Genomic DNA, 17,068 nt, shown 5'->3' on the forward strand with positions numbered 1-17,068 from the left:
TTCCACAAAATCACAAAATATGTTTTAGTGTCAGAAGGTTCACAAAATACTTAAGGGGAAAAGTAATTCAGACTTGGAATATGTTAATTGTTCATCAAGTTCTAGCTAGAGATGTGAGATTCTGAAATTACATCTAAGGTTTTAGAGAATTAAGCTTAGTTTGTATCCAGCCTGTATCACAGGCTTTAAAAAGTCTTTTTGGTTTTCTAATTTTTTTACTTGAAAAATAGCTTGAATCCTTCTGCTGAGAAGTTTGAAACACAAGTTGTTTTAAGAGTGAGTTTTAGATTTCTTTGCGATTTTACTTGAACCTTTTTCTAGAAATACTTTTATAGAGATAAGTATAACAAAAGAAAGCCATTTTAAAGAATTCCAAAGGAGATGCCATTACTTTCTTCACTGAATATAATATTTAGCAGCCTTTACCATTAGAAAGTGCTCCTTTCTATTTCACTTAAATCTCTTTTTACTCCTTTGTGGGAGCAATAAGGCACCTCTTGCTCCACAACCAGTTTCCTTGGTTTTGGCATTTCAAAAACAGTTTGGCTTTTGTATCTCCTAATAATGTTCCACTGTTTTCTAGTGCAGCCTGCATTTTAGCAACTTTAAGATTCCTTGAACATACTGAAATGTTCCTGTTCTACTGCTTTCCAGAGCAGAAAGCTTTTGTGCCTATTTGGCACCTCTGTAAAACAGAACAGTTTTCTTATACTAACCTCATACTCCATTTAACATGTTTTGTCAAAGAGAAGTGACCAGGGACCTTCCCTGAGAAAGTATTTGGGTGCACTCATTGATGAAACTGAGCAGTTATTTGTGATGTCTTTTATTAGGGCTTTGGTAGGATCCAGGATTCTAAGAATAATATATTTTTACATATGAAAACATGACTAATCTGTCTTAATTGAAAATAATGTTTAAACTGTCTAATCTCTGTGATTAAATGCCAAAAGTAGTTAGAATTTAAGATAATAGGTTGCATGGCTTTTTATAGCGTAATAACAAGGCTTCACTTTAATTCTTTTAGCAGACCCCTCCTGATATTGCTTAAAAAGTAAAAAGCCATTTTTTAAAATTGACAATAAAATTTATAGCTATTAGTAGATGCCTGGGTATTAGTAAGAACAATAGGCGAAAAAAACCTCAGGAATCTTTCTTTCAGAATTGAGTGCCTTTCTTCTAAAAAGCTTATTCCAAATATAGAAAGGATATCTAGTGAGGGAGCCTAATGACTGCTACTGTATATTCTGCTTGTCTGCATAATTTAGCAACTAAAATCTTCTCTTTAGATATGTTGCTAAGTACTAGAATTTCACCTAATCTGTGCTCATTTCATAGTAAAGTAAGAGATGAGGTTAAATGTCCAAAATATCTTACACATGTATGATTAAGGAGAAGTCACTTTGTGTTTATTTCTGTGCTTGCCCAGAACTAAGTTTTCTTGGTAAAATTTAGCAGGCCATTTTATTTGGCAAGTGGTTTGGCTGAATTTTTATTTTATTTTATTTGGCTTGATAATATCAAACTACTTTATATTAAAAAAAGAAAAGTACCCATATATATATAGGTATATATAACAAAACCCCTGTAATACAATCAATTTATTTCTTTCAGTGATTTTGTGTTGAAGGCAAATATTAAAACAAAAATAAGGTACAGTAGAATTGTCTCAATATGTATCTGTCTTTTAAATTCATTAATCTATTCTAGGAAGAGGCTTATTTTATACTATTTGTCAAAGGATCTCAAAATACTTTACAATATTTTGAAACATGGTTTCCCACATCTGACCTTACCCAGCTGCATGTAGGGAAGCAGATTTTCTTGGCCAAGCACCAAAGAAGAGAGTAGTTTGGTGGATGTGGATCTGCTGAACTTCCCATTAGGTTTCTTTCATTATATATATTATACCCTTTCCTTCCAGCAAACCTTTTGGCCTCCCTATTGTTTTGTTGTAAATGAAAGCTTAAACATAAGTTCTAATCAACCACTTCTCTGTTTGAAGCAGTTGAAACTAATGAATGCCTCTCATTCAATGTGTGTAGTAATATATCCTTTGTGTCCATTAAAAAAAAAAAAAGCCTTTGTATCAGTAAAATAAATGTTTCCCTGTACAACTTTTCCTGATAGAGGAGAATATCTGCAAATTCATACAACATTTGTTGATAATAGTTTCAAAAACCTCTAGATTTCTCCATTCAAGAATAAAAGGTTAAAACATTTTCTAATGCTAATGGCAAAATGAATTTTCACATTGGAAATTTGCTTTCCCCTAGCATATTTATTTGGTGAACAGTATATCTCTTCTAAAAAATGTATTGATATCTTTTGTTTTTGTCACTTTTCTAAATGTATTCTATTCCAAAAAGAGAGATTGTGCATTTCTTTTTTAGGACCCAACCTTAGTCATTATAGTTATACAGTATTTTTTAAAATTATTATTATAACTTTTTATTGACAGGAGCCCATGCCTAAGTAATTTTTTTACAACATTATCCCTTGCATTCACTTCTGTTCCGACTTTTTCCCTCCCTCCTTTCACCCCCTCCCCCAGATGGCAAGCAGTCCTATACGTGTTAAATATGTCACAGATTACACAGCATTTGAAAGTTTTTTTTTTATATATATATAAATTATTGTTAATATTTATATTGTTTTTGGTTCTGCCTATTTTATTTTGCATGAGTTCGTGTACATTTTCTCATTTTTCTCTGTATTCTTCATAGTCATTTCTTAGGGTACAATAAAATTTTTCTGAACAGTTAGGCGGTTCAGTAGCTCGAATACTAACCCTGGAGTCAGAAGTACCTCAGTTAAAAAATGTGTCCTCAGACACTTACTTGCTGTGACTCTAGGTAAGTCACTTAACTCCCTTTACCTCGGTTTGCTCATCTGTAAAATGATGAGGAGAAAGAAATGGCAAACCACTCCAATGTGTTTGCCAAGAAAACCCCAAATGAGGTCACAAAAAGTTAGGCTAATTTAGTAAATAAAAATAAAACTTTGGCAGTGTTCCAGTGGTGTTGTGATGAAGAGTCATCTGCAACCAGAGAGAGTATTGTAGGAACTAAGTGTGGATCACAACGTAGTATTTTCACTCTTTTTGTTGTTGTTTTTTGTTTTCTTTCTCATTTTTTCCTTTTTGATTTGATTTTTCTTTTGCAGCATGATATTTGTGGAAATATGTATAGAAGAATTGCACATGTTTAACATATATTGGATTATTTAACCTCCAGAGAAGTGAATGGGAGGGGGAGGGAAAAAATGGAACACAAGGTTTTGCAGGGGTAAATGTTAAAAATTATCCATGCATATGTTTTGAAAATAAAAAGCTTTAATTAAAAAAACTGGCAAAAAGATTTTGCTTTGGGAACTTAATTGAGTGGGGGAAGTGATAATAAAATCTTAGATTTATATAACTGCAAAGATCTTAAAAGGTTATCTAGTCCAGCACTTTCATTTAGCATTTAACAGGCTTAGCGAATTGATGGGACTTGTCTTTGAAACTTCATACTCCAATTCTATACCAAGATGAAATATGATTTCTGAATCAATGTCTAACGTTCTGTGAGAAATTGAGTTATTTAACCTGATACAATGTTTTAAGTGCACTTAGAAGCATAAGCTTGGATGTTTGAAGTGAGTTTTGCAGATCCTTAAACTTAACCCTTATATTTACATCTACAAAAGCCACATCTTCCAAATTACTTAGCTATGGACATTAAGTGATCTGAATACTTCTGATATACCAAAGTTGGGGGAGGCAGGAGGGAAATAGAAGTGTTAGTTAAGTACCTTCCTTTTATCACAAAAAGATAATACTGGTGTTGAAGAATTGTATTTTCATATTGTTCGAACCATAGATAAAAGGCTTTTTTTGGCTCAAAAGTCTAGGATTTCATACTTAAATACAACATTCTATTCTTATTGTATCCTACTGTGTATAAGTCTGCATGACTGAAATTAGTAAATAGGGCATATATAAATGTTTATGAAATGTATGATTCTGTGAAAAATTTTGAAGAAATAACTTGAACTAGTATCATTTAATAGGGAAAACATTTGAAATATACAGATTTTGACTGTTTCCCTTATTGTTTAATAGGGGGAGATGTCAAATTTGGACATCTTGTCTGAGATCATTATAGACTCTAGACTATGGGAAGGGCTTTGTCATATCAGTTACATTCGTTATAGAAAGATAGTGTGTTTTTTACTATTTTTTTTTGCTTATTTTGTAAAATGAAACCATTCGAAATATATTATATATTATTCTCCTTAATAAATTTTTTTACAGCTTAAAAGATTAGATGATTCTTCACTTGAAAAAATTTACAATATAACTGAAGCTTAGACACATACACAAAAAACCCCACAAAAGAAATAAGTCAATCTAAGTGGCAGACAAGTGGTACAGATAATAAGTAATAGCACAGTTCTTAGAGAGTCCCAATGTTAGGTAATGTTTCAGCCACATAGGAAAAATGTCCACCTATATAGTTCTTAAAAATGAATAAATGTTAAAGAAAATGAACATGATCTTTGGCCCATTGGATCAAATATTATGAAAGATAAAGAAAAGTGAGCAAAACCCTAAAACTAAAAGCTGCCAATGAGTTTCTGAATTGACAATAAATTAAATTTTAGTTTAGTAAATTTTCAGATACTTCTGTTCCCACTAATGTCTTTGGGACTGACTTTTTTATTGCTCTTTTTTTTTTTTTTTTAAAGAAAGAAGGGTGGTATTAAAAAAAAAAAGAAAAAGTCTTGTGTCTGAAGAAAAGTAACTGAAGGTAAATAGTTAGAATATTCAAGTCAAAAAAATATTCTTCAGTAAGACTTTATCATTTTATCAGTTTATGCTCCCTAGTGCATTATAGAAAATCTGAAGATGAATAGGAAATATCTTTTAATAGGCTCATAAGATTTAGGGCTGAAAAGGAAGCTTCTAGCTTATCTAGTCCAAAACTCTCATTATATAAATGAGGAAACTGAAGTCCAGAGAGGTGAGACAACTTGCTTATAGATGATAAATAGTAGATTTAGTTTCTCTTCATTCCAAATCCAGCATTATTTCTGTGGCCACTAATATGAAATTGCATCATCACACATTTTTGCAGACCCATACAGAATGCTTTTAATAAGCATTGGGTCTTAATTCCCTTGTGCTCTATTCTCTTCATTTAAACTTGTATTTTTCCATTTTGTTTTTTACAGGGATAGACTATAAAACGACTACAATTTTACTGGATGGAAGACGGGTCAAGCTGGAACTTTGGTGAGTTTATATTGCTGAAAAAATTTAGTTGAAAGCTCTTCTGTATGACTCTGGCATTATAACACTTCAAAGATTGGGTGAGTTAGTAGGTTAGGAAGTGAAACTTTAAAACACTTAACTTTTTATGGCCTAATTTCATAGGTGATAAGATGTCTCATTTAGATTTATTTATATATAGATGAGGCAGTTCACAATGAGGCCTTGTTTTTTAAACATCGGATGTAATGCCAGAACTTGTTATAGAAACTAGTTTTCAAAAGTTAGGTTGTTAAGAGCTTTAGTTCTCCTTCTCTATAAGTGATGATTTTTTTCCCCTAAAATCCTAGGATTTTTAGAGTTGAAAGAGAAATTTTTAAGTATCCAACTGAGAAAAGAGAGAAAAATTCAAGAAATTTTGGTATCCTTTTATACCCTTCCCATAGTGTCACCTCTTGGGGGAGAAAACTTCTATTGAATCTTGCGGTGATAATTATTTATTTATTTTTTTTTTAAGCAGTTTTTACATGTTTTTTTAAATTATTATTTTTTAATATGTATTTTATTTAATAATAACTTTATATTGACAGAATCCATGCCAGGGTAATTTTTTTACAATATTATCCCTTGCACTTGTTTCTGTTCCGATTTTTCCCCTCTCTCCCTCCACCCCCTCCCCAGATGGCAAGCAGTCCTATATATGTTAGATATGTTGCGGTAGCAGTAATAGTTTTTATAAAATTAAGAGGGATTTCCAAAGACTTGTCTTTAAGTAGCTAAGGAAGCGGACATTTGTTAGTGATTAGTTTCAGAAAAGTTAAGTAACTTGCTTTAGGTCAATCACATTTCCTAAACATTTGTATTAGATATGATAGCATTTGCTCAGTACCAGTTGTTGCCCTATTCAGAAGTCTTTCATTAGGAAAGGGATTGAGAGAAATTGATATTATACTATTATTAATTTATGATTCACCCCTTTTCCTTTTATTTCTATTAAAACATAACTCCTGAAAAGGTCAGTCAACCTCTGAAGGATATGATTAAGTGATGAGATTTGCTACTAGTCCTTAATTTTGGGCCAGACATCCAACTGAGAGGCCTAATTTAGCTTATAAACAGAATTCAGTCTGGTTGAGCCTTTGCCTGGAGGAGGAACTCCTTGTTTTTTGGTTCCCTTCAATAAAGTTCAGTATAACCCAGCTCATGGAGGAAAAAACTAGCCAGAAAGGTCCCAAAGTAGATGACTGCCCTTCCCCTGTGTTATGAGGCTACTTGACTCATGATCAAGCCTTGTTCTCAGAAGGAAGAACTAAAGATTTTTAGCCCATCTCCTCCTTAAATACCCACCAATCAGGGTTGATTTTTCTTATTAGGGGAGTTGCCTTTCAGAAAGGATTTAAGGTCTTTCATAATATCCTTAGGAGTTTTTGGTTACTGATAAAAATCACTGATCATCAATTTATTGATTATTAATAACACAGAAACGGTTTTTATTCATCAAAAAGGCTAGATTTTTCATCCTCATAATCATTTGATGGTTTGTTTACAGCATAAAATAACTTTATTTCTTAAATTAAAATTTAAGAGCAAGAATTCATTTCTGTTGCCACATATAGTATGTGTTAAAAGAAGCATTGTTGTACTACACCAAATACGTTCATTCTGAGAATGTGAGCTATGGAGTTAATGAATTTTATTCCAGGAAGTAGCTCTTGCAGATACACTAAATATGTATTCATCATTGTTTATGCATAATTTATAAAGTTTGCTCAAACCAATCCTGTGAGGTAGCAAATATTACTGGCATTTGTCTATTGTCAAGATTTGTCATCACTGACAAATACGAGCTAGTTACCATCTTTTGTATGTTAATCCTTCCTGTACTTTGACTTGAATTAAATCTTCCACCTTTGTGAATATAATTTGAAGTTAAATGTAAAATAATATCTAATAATAATAATAGTATCATTGATAGAAGGCTTTTTACAATTTGCAAAGTCCTTACAATGTTCTCATTTGATCCTGTAAAAAGTCCATAAGATAGGTAATATTATCATGATATTACAATTGAGGAAATGGTGGCTGAAAGAATTTAAGTAATTTGTCCAGTATCACCTAACCTTCAAGTATCAAGAATAGGATTTGATCTTCCTTATTCTAAGGCCAGTAATCTCCATTGTGCCATTTACCTACTGCTGATCTTTTTAGTTCATGGACTTTCTATTTCTGTTAAGCATTGATGAAAATGGAAGAATTGGCTGGGTTCTATATAGTTAATTTTCCAAATTCTGTTTTTGTTTCAGGGATACATCTGGTCAGGGGAGGTTTTGTACTATTTTCAGATCCTACTCCAGAGGTGCTCAGGTAAAACTAAAACATTTTTCTCTTGTCATTGATTTTCTAGTGCTTTTTCTTTTAAATTTGAATTGTTAGCATGATAAAATTAAAGCACATAAGTACGTTTTAATTCTCTTAAGAATATTACATCTTTTCCATAGTATATATAAATGGTCTCTCACAAGTAGAGACTTTTTTTCTCAAATGAGTATTACACACTTCACTTGTATTCAAGGAATAATAGCTACCGGTAAATAGGATGTTTAGCTTTGTAACTCTAATTTGTTATTAATGACAAAAGTAAAAAGTATAGTTTCTTTCTCATTCCACAGAGACTAAGTCAGTGTCACAAACTGTTGAATTATAGTCCCTTAGGAAAGATTAATATTGCAGAAAAGAGTGATATGTTTGGGGAAAATATTAGTCTAAAACTTAGAGGATATGAATTCAAATTAAATTCTATAATGGAAAATGTAGTAGATTTTAGAGGAGTTATTAAAACTGATATTACTTCTGTATTAAATATCTCTTCTGTGATTAAAAGTTGGACCAAAGGCTAGAAAAAATGGAAGTCTATTCTCTTGATGTTTGCTGACTAACTGGGATATGATATATACAGATAACTGAAATAAAAAATAATGTATAAATACCAGATGGATCTGTAAAGATGCCAGTAAAATGCTTTAAATTCAATTAAATACTCTTTAGTACCCCCTGTATGGATTTAAAAATAACAACAACACTAGCTAAACCATCTTTTTTTTTTTTTTTGACTAAAACTCATCTTTTATAGGAGACATTTTAAGTTGTCTGTTCAATAAAAACTAATCCAATGATTGGTATCAGAACCAAAATTGTTTAAAGAATAATAAACACAAAATACATTTTGCTTTAAGCATGGGTACAGACAGGAGGAGAGAAAAATGAGATAAAGCTACAAAATTCAACTGGCCACATTATAAGAGAGGATATTGTTATACTAAATTGTAAATTCCATGTGGGGAGGAGTCACACCTTATAACTTACAGTACTTACTGTTATTATTATTTAATAACTTAAATTTCATAGAATAGATTGAACAGAGAAGAGATAAGAGTGAGGAAAGATAGTTTGAAAACTAAAATAACTCTGATTAGAGATGAGAACTTGAAACTAAAGTGGGACCTATAGTAATTGAAAGGAGAGAATGGGTACAAAAAGCATTGCACTACATTCTTTTCCTCTAACATTCCTTAATTCCTGCATTCTGGTTTCTGCTCTTATTCCTTGACTGAAATTGCTCTTACAGAGTTCACCAATGACTCTTTAATTACTAAATTGAGAAGTTCTTTTGCAGTTCTTAAGAGTCCTTAACTTCTGTAAGATCTTATATCTGTTTCTAAGGTGACTTCTTTCCCTGAATTTTTCAAACTGATATTTAACCTTAAGAAGAAAGTCATTATCAGAAAGCTGTTACAGAATCTGCTAAGGCAATAGGACATCTGAATCCAGAAGTGAGGAAACTTTTTTTTTTAAGTCAAACTTAATTCTGACTGTAGGATTATGTGAGTGCTGAGCCTCCTGGGTGGTTATAGCCAGGGCTTACTTGGAGCTGTAACATTGTTCTCCCACCAGATCCCTTCACCCTATCTCCAGGGTAGCTTTCAGTGAGGGGCTGAGTATGCTCTCTTTGTTTATATTGTCCAAGTAGTGCTTTTTTTAATAAAAAAAATCTACCCATTACTGTAAAGGGCTGAAACGCTTGAGTTAATGCACTGGGGTCGGACAACCAAGCACTTAAGGCTAATTACTGATTGAACAATACTCTATAAGCATATGCTTGGCAAATGGCCCTTCCCACTATCCTGTGCTGGCTTGATAATTAGTGTATATGGAGAATTGTAGGAGGGACTACGGGGTGGAGTAAGACTAGCCAGGGTCACTTCTGGGCAGGAGACGAAGAGTAGAAGTCATGGAGATTCTGCAGCCATCCAGTTCACTCCTTCCTATCTCTAAAGACCAAGAATAAAGATCAAGGACTTTTGCTTATCCTGACTCTTGCTGATTCTAAGATATCCAGGCTGCTAACTCGGTTTTCACACATTACCACCAAAGTAAAATGACAAAATGAAGAGGAAATTGTCCACAATAATAGCTATATTGTGTAGTCATCATCTGTGAATGATCTAGCTGTTCTAGGCAACAAAGTCATACAGGAATGTTGTATATGACTTCACGTGTGCCTTCTCAATAAGGAGGGTGAGGGTGAGAAGGAAGGGAGAAAATTTGGAGCACAAAATTTTAAAAATGTTTAAATTTGTTTTACATGAAATTGGGGAAAAAATAACATAGAAAATAAAGTGTGAGGTCCTTTAGACAGTGACCATCTTTAGAAAGACTATATAATCAGGCAAGACAATTCTGAAGGACTTAAAATAAAAAATGGCATCCACCTCCAGAAAAGGAATTGATGGAGTCTTAATACAGATTGAAGCATATGTTGTTAAAACCTTATTGTTCTTGGTATTTTCATATGTGTGTGTGTTTGTATATTTGTCTTTATTTTCTTTCAAAATGGCTAATATGGAAATGTCTCATATGGTTGCACATGCATAGTCTATAGCAAATTCCTTGCTTTCTCAAGGGCAGGGAGGGAGAGAGAATTTGGGACTTAAAATTTTAATAAACCAAATGTTAACAATTGTTTTTGCATGTAATTTGGAAAAAATGAAATGTAAATCATAAAATAAAATAAGCTGCATAGTATTCAACAGTCTCTTACTATGCTTAATTAGTATGTTAGATAACAGTGGTAAATATTGAAGTCTGAAGTTCAGAATTAGTGTCCTAATAAACTTTTAAATTTTTAATAATTTGTGTCTTTAAGATTACTCAGTTATAAATTTGGCCTAATTTCTTTCCAGGGTATGACTTTACAGGTTTGTTCTGGTTTTCAAGGTTCATTTTAAAAGGCTTGTTAACAAAAACACCCTGTAGTTTGATTTTTTTTTTTACAGGCAGTCGTTGGAGTTTAGTGCTGACTTTTCTCAGTGGGGGAATAAAAATATAAATGGTTCCATAAATTGAGATTTCTGAAATTGGATAGAGAACTGGCTTCAGGTTTTTTGTTTGTTTGTTTGTTTTTTTAAATATAATGTCATTCCAGTTTCATTATAAATGTTGTTTTTTACTGGTGCCAAATTTAATGAATTTTTAATCATTTGAATTGATTCCTTCAAGAAAAATCTTATGGTTTTATTCTAGGGATTTAAAACCTGTGTTGAAGTCATTTTTATTACCCATATTCATCTCTCTTATGACAGATGTCATTCATTCTCAGTACTCTTTCATGCTAATTGAAAAGGAGAAAGGAAGAAAGAAGTCATTGAAACCTGTGTGAATGGCCTATCTTCAAACACCTTCAGTGCTGTTTAGACTTAAGAAACTTAATTGAAAATAAATCAACACAATAATGACTGTGATGGACAGTATGTGGGGGCATGTGCTTTTGACAGGCAAGCAAGGCAAACACTAAAGGCTTATACTAGTACATGCCTTTCTTCTATTTATAGTCTGTTCTCCAGAGCAACACTTAGGTGAACTTTTGTTATTTTCCTTCAGTTTTACTTGGGGGTAGAGAGAGTTTGATAAATTTTCAACATTTTTCCATACTCTTAACTGGATATATACATTTTATATATATCTGCTTGAGGAAAGGAACTAAACAATTTATACTTTTAAGTCCCCTTGGTAGGAATGGTTCATATCTGTTAGAAGACAATTATGAGTAATAAGGAATACACAAGGCACATAATTTCCTAAGATTACTGCCAGGAAGTTTATTTTGTTTGAACAAATTTTTATTGTGGGCATCCTCCCCCCCCCAATTTGAATAAAATACTTTCATTGAAATGCTTTGTTTAAGATACATCATTTTTTTCCTGCAAGAGTACCTTTCCATCTTCTTCTGTGTGGGGTAAGGAGAAAAGATGGATTCTTGCTGTACAACTTTGAGCTTTGAAAATCAATCCTTGTATTAGAAACATGTTTCAGTAGTGGAATAACTGCATCATTTAATGTAATTGAAATATACTTGGAAGTTTCTTTCAAAAGAAAAGATTTTTAGTTTATTTGGATGAAAACCTTTCCCATATAAAAGCAAGCATTACAAACATTTTAAATATTCAAACTAATAAAACAAAAAGGAAAGATTTTCAAAAAAGACTTGAGCATATAACAAAGGGAGGGAAGCTTGTGGACCAGGTGGATTTACAAACTATTTTTTTTTTTTTAATTTAAATTTTATTTTATTTAATAATAACTTTGTATTGACAGAATCCATTCCAGGATAATTTTTTTTTACAACATTATCCCTTGCACTCGCTTATGTTTCGTTTTTTCCCCTCCCTCCCTCCACCCCCCCCAAGATGGCAAGCAGTCCTATATATGTTATATATGTTGCAGTATATCCTAGATACAATACATATTTGCAGAACCGAACAGTTCTTCCGCTGCACAGGGAGAATTGAATTCAGAAGGTAAAAATAACTCGGGAAGAAAATCAAAAATGCAAATAGTTCACATTCATTTCCCAGTATTCCTTCTTTGGGTGTAGCTGTTTCTGTCCATCATTAATCCATTGAAACTCAGTTAAGTCTCTTTGTCATAGAAATCCACTTCCATCAGAATACATCCTCATACAATATCGTTGTCGAAGTGTATAATGATCTCCTGGTTCTGCTCATCTCACTTAGCATCAGTTCATGTAAGTCTCGCCAGTCCTCTCTGTATTCATCCTGCTGGTCATTCCTTACAGAGCAATAATATTCCATAACATTCATATACCACAATTTACCCAGCCATTCTCCAATTGATGGGCATCCATTCATTTTCCAGACAAACTATTTTTTTTAACAAATACTTTAAAGACAATTCAAAGCTATGCTATGAAAATTTTCTCATAAAATAGACTGTAGTTAATCTACAAAAATTTTTCTCAGATATTTTCCAAATAATAAAGTCAGATAAAGCCAAGAAAGAGGTATAGTCTAATTCCACTAATAAATATCGATGTCCATATTTTAAGTAAAATCCTATATAGACCATATAGAAATATATCTGGAAAATAAAACTAAATTAGAAGTACCAAAAGTTATAAGACTGATTAAGCATCAGGGAAAAAATAGTATAATTAACCAAAATTTTATAGTGATATAATTATTTCAATAGATGCCTTTGGCAAATTATAAAGCAAATATTTATTCATGTTAAAGCCTGAAAAAGTGAGTTTCATTCCATAGGAGAGAGATTCCTCAGTATGGCAGAGTACGTGGAAGTAGAATAGGTTAGCTATTTCACAACTAATCCAGTATGGATGAAAAAGGATCATTGAATAAAGTAATGGTCAAGAAATTCAAGAAAAAAACAATTACTGCTTATTACCAGCTTAGGTCTATACAAAGAGACTGCCCAAAGTATGCAGACACTAAGAAAGTAGTCTAAACAGAAAAACCCATCCTAGCAGTAGAGTTTATGGAAGTTTGAAGTTATTTATAAGATCAAGATGATGAGAACCTGTACCAGATTCCAGCTAAGGATGCCTGAGGCCTGAATGGCTCCCACATCCAACCTCTATTTTTCTACCCAAGTTTCACTCTTATATCACTGGTTGTCTATTGCATGTTTGAAACTAGATGTCATGAAGATTTTTTTTTGGTTTTAAATTTTGTTTTCAATTAACAAAAATTTACGGTTTTACCTTCCCACCTAACCCATCCATTTGAAAAGAAAAACAACATACTGGTAACAAACATGTAGACTCAACCAAAAGTTCATTCTCACATTGGCTCTGTGTGTGTGTGTGTGTGTGTATGCGTGGATGCGCACACGCGCACGTGGCCTCAGCAACCTGAGATCATGATGTTCTTGCCCAAGCCAGGATTTAGGAGCTCTTTTCAGAGATGGATAATATTTTTCAACATGGGTCCTTTGGAAATGCCATACATCATTGTCTTGATCAGAGTAGCTAATTTTTTCCCATTTGATCATCATAACATATTTATTGTGTACCATATTCTCCTGGTTTTGCTCACTTCACTTTGTATCAATTCACATATCTTCCTAGGTTTTTCTGAAACCAACCACCTTATCTTTTTTTTTTTTTTTTAATTTTCAGTGCTATTTTATTTTTCCACATATATGTAAAGATAGTTTTCAAGGTGCTGGAAATCACTATTGGATGAGTTTAGAAAATAACACTATAGACAACTTTAAAGGACTTAAGATTTCTTATTAATGAAGTAACCAGCTGTGATGTCAGAGGAGCCATCATGGAACAAACTCTTGATAGAGAGGTAATGCATTCAGGGTATCAGATGAGATGAATAGATGGAGATGTGATTATTAATTAAAAGAATTAATTTTTGATTGGGTCTACTTGTTTGTTACCAGGGTGTTTTTCTTTTTTAAATGGGTGGATTAGGTGGGAAGGTGAAGCCATAAATTTTTGTTAACTGAAAACAAAATTTAAAGAAAAAAAAATCTCACTGGCTTTTTTTTTTTTTTTGAAACATCCAATAGACAGCTGAGTGAAATGAGCAGGACCAGATCATCATTATATACTTCAACAATAATACTATATGATGATCAGTTCTGATGGACATGGCTATCTCCAGCAATGCGGTGAACCAAATCAGTTCCAATAGAGCAGTAATGAATTAAACCAGCTACACCCAGGGAAAGAACTCTGGGAGATGACTACAAACCACTACATAGAATTCCCAATCCCTCTATTTTTGTCTGCCTGCATTTTTGATTTCCTTCACAGGTTAATTGTATACTATTTCAAAGTCCAGTTCTTTTTGTACAGCAAAATAAGTATGGACATGTATACATATATTGTACTTAACTTATACTTTAACATATTTAACATGTATAGGTCAACCTGCCATCTGGGGGAGGGTGTAGGGAGGAGGAGGGGAGTAATTGGAACAAAAAGTTTTGCAACTGTTGATGCTGAAAAATTACCCATGCATATATATTGTAAATAAAAAGCTATAAAATAAAATAAAAAAGGAAATAAAAGAAATCAGAAGGCAAAAAAAGAAAAAAACATCTAAATAGATAACTAGTAATAAAAGAATGAACCTTGGGTAGAGAAATTGAGGTTGGATATGTAGATCTGGGAGGCATCCAGGGAGAAAAAGGAGAAGAGAAGACCAGAACAGAACTCTGGGAACTCAGCCACAGTTTGGAGGTATGACATAGATGATAAGCAAGCAAAAGAGACTAAAGAACCAGTCAGGCAGGTAGGAGACAAAGGAAAACAGAATTGTGTCACCCAAAGCCCAGAGAGGAGAGAGTATATTGGAGGTGACGGGATGATTAGCTGTATCACATGTATCAGATAGATTGGAAAGGATGAGGACTGAGCAGAGATCTCTTTACACTTTACAATCCAGATACTGGCCTATTTGCTGTTATTCATACAAGGTACTCTTATCTCCTTATTCCATAAATTTGCCTTGGTTGTCCCCTCTGCATGGAATGCTTTTCTTCCTCACCTCTACTTTCCTTGCTCACTGCTTCCCTGTTTCCTTCAAGACTCAGCTCAAACCCCAGCTTTTTGTTGGAGTTATGTCCCAGTCTCTTTATTCCTACCCTTTTTCTTTTCTGATAATACTTTCCAATTTTTGTCTATATCTTGTGTGTAAATAGTTATTTGCATATTTTCTTCCCCAATACAATGTAAGCTCTGAGAGAATGACTATATTTTGGCCTTTCTCACAGTACCTGTTATATAATAAGCATTTAATAAATGCATAATTACCACCTGACTTGTCTTATTAGGGCATTGTGGTGTAAAATGGCAGAGCAGTTGATTCCATTTCATTTTCCAAAATCAGGAGGCTATTGCTATAGTTTGGGAAGGTAATAATAAAGGCATGTTCTAAGGTACAGTAAAAAGATAAAGAACTCACTGTCTTTCTGTGAGTGATACCATTCACCTGATCTCTCATGTACTAAATCTTGGTATCATCCTATACTCATTCCTCTTTGCTTATAATCAGTTGCAAAGTTCTGATGAATTCTTTTTAAATATCTTCAGTTATGTCTAGGATGTGCCTACTGATAATCCTGTTGTACTCTGCTTTGATCAGATCTCACTTGGGATATAATGTTCAGTTCTAGACACCAAATGTTAGGAAGGACCTGGATGATCTGAAGCAACAGAACACAGTAGTCTGTCATACAAGAATTCTTTCAGGAACTGAGAATGTTAAGTCTGAAAAAGGGAAAATTAGGGGTCATAATAGAGTCTTTAAGTGTTAGAAGGCCTGTACAAGGAAAGAGGGAAGAGTATTCCATGTTTCTTCTTCGAATATAAGCTCTTTAAGAGAAAGGACTGCTTTTCTTTCCCTCTTTTTCCCCCTTATCCCCCAGAACCTTATAGAATACCTGACACTGATTGAGCAGGTGCTAAATAATCTCTTTTTGGCAACTTGAACTAGATTAAATGCTATTGCGTTCAATGATCAAAAAAGAGATTGTGAAGGCTTCATCTAGAGTGGGGAGAAGGAATTATATACAAGAGATACTGTGAAGATAGAAACAAAAGTTGTGAACATAATAAACATGTCATGTCAGTTAGAATTAGGAGTAGAAGATGACAGTGAGATTGTGAACTTTTTACTAGAAGGCTAGTGGGGCCCTTGACCAAAACTTTATTTTTTAAGTTCATAAGAAGAGAGAGTTTGGGGAGAACGAATATAAGGAGTTTTGTTTTGACTTGTGTTATGTACAAGATGCCTGTTAATACCTTAACCAAAGGAGTAGGCAGGACAGAAACCTTTTGATAATACCTCATTGTCTCCATAATCTAGTCAATATGATTTCTCCTTCAGCAGTGCAGATTGCCCTCTTAAGGATATCTTCCCATCCCGAATAATTCTTGTCCATGTTCTCCCATAAATCACTTATAGGGAATCTATCCATTATGCTAAAGGTTTCTCCTGAGTCTCTTCACATTGTATAATACCATTGGCACATTCAGGCTGTCCAACAGTAATGTCTTATTTCCCTTCATGACTAGGTCACCTTTTCCAAGCAGGTGTTTCTCTGGTGCTTATGCTGCTTCTCTTATATCGTCATAACATAGCAATGTGCTATGTATGACATATTAATGCCTACCATGCAACCTCTCAATTGCTTTGGGGTTGACCTGAAACTGCAATTCTTCAGAGACTGTGGTGTTCCATGATTAATATTTAAAAGATTCGTTTTTATTTCAGAGAGAAGCCTTAAAAATGCTATAATCTTCTAAATGTGATTCAACTCAATTTCTTCCTCCTTTTCAGTTCTGGATCTAGTTCATTGTCCAACTTCAGTGTCTAAGATGAAACAGCATTGTCTGGGCAATAGGCATTTTTATCTAGTTGGTTTTTTTCATTTGTGGATAGTAAGGACCAACTTCCTTGAGTAATTATAGATTTCATTAGA

At 33.2% G+C, this 17,068-nt stretch overlaps 1 protein-coding gene across 1 annotated transcript in view; it reads left to right on the forward strand.

Moving 5' to 3' along the window:
- Nucleotides 1-17,068, forward strand: part of RAB40C (RAB40C, member RAS oncogene family) — a 68,700-nt gene that overhangs the window by 36,983 nt on the left and 14,649 nt on the right. The window contains exons 2-3 of the mRNA XM_051968989.1: nt 5,218-5,278; nt 7,558-7,618. Of these exons, the coding sequence (XP_051824949.1) occupies nt 5,218-5,278; nt 7,558-7,618 (122 nt within the window). The remainder of the gene's footprint in view (nt 1-5,217; nt 5,279-7,557; nt 7,619-17,068) is intronic.

The sequence above is a fragment of the Antechinus flavipes genome, chromosome 1 (genome assembly GCF_016432865.1).
Source record: "Antechinus flavipes isolate AdamAnt ecotype Samford, QLD, Australia chromosome 1, AdamAnt_v2, whole genome shotgun sequence".
Taxonomy (NCBI): domain Eukaryota; kingdom Metazoa; phylum Chordata; class Mammalia; order Dasyuromorphia; family Dasyuridae; genus Antechinus; species Antechinus flavipes.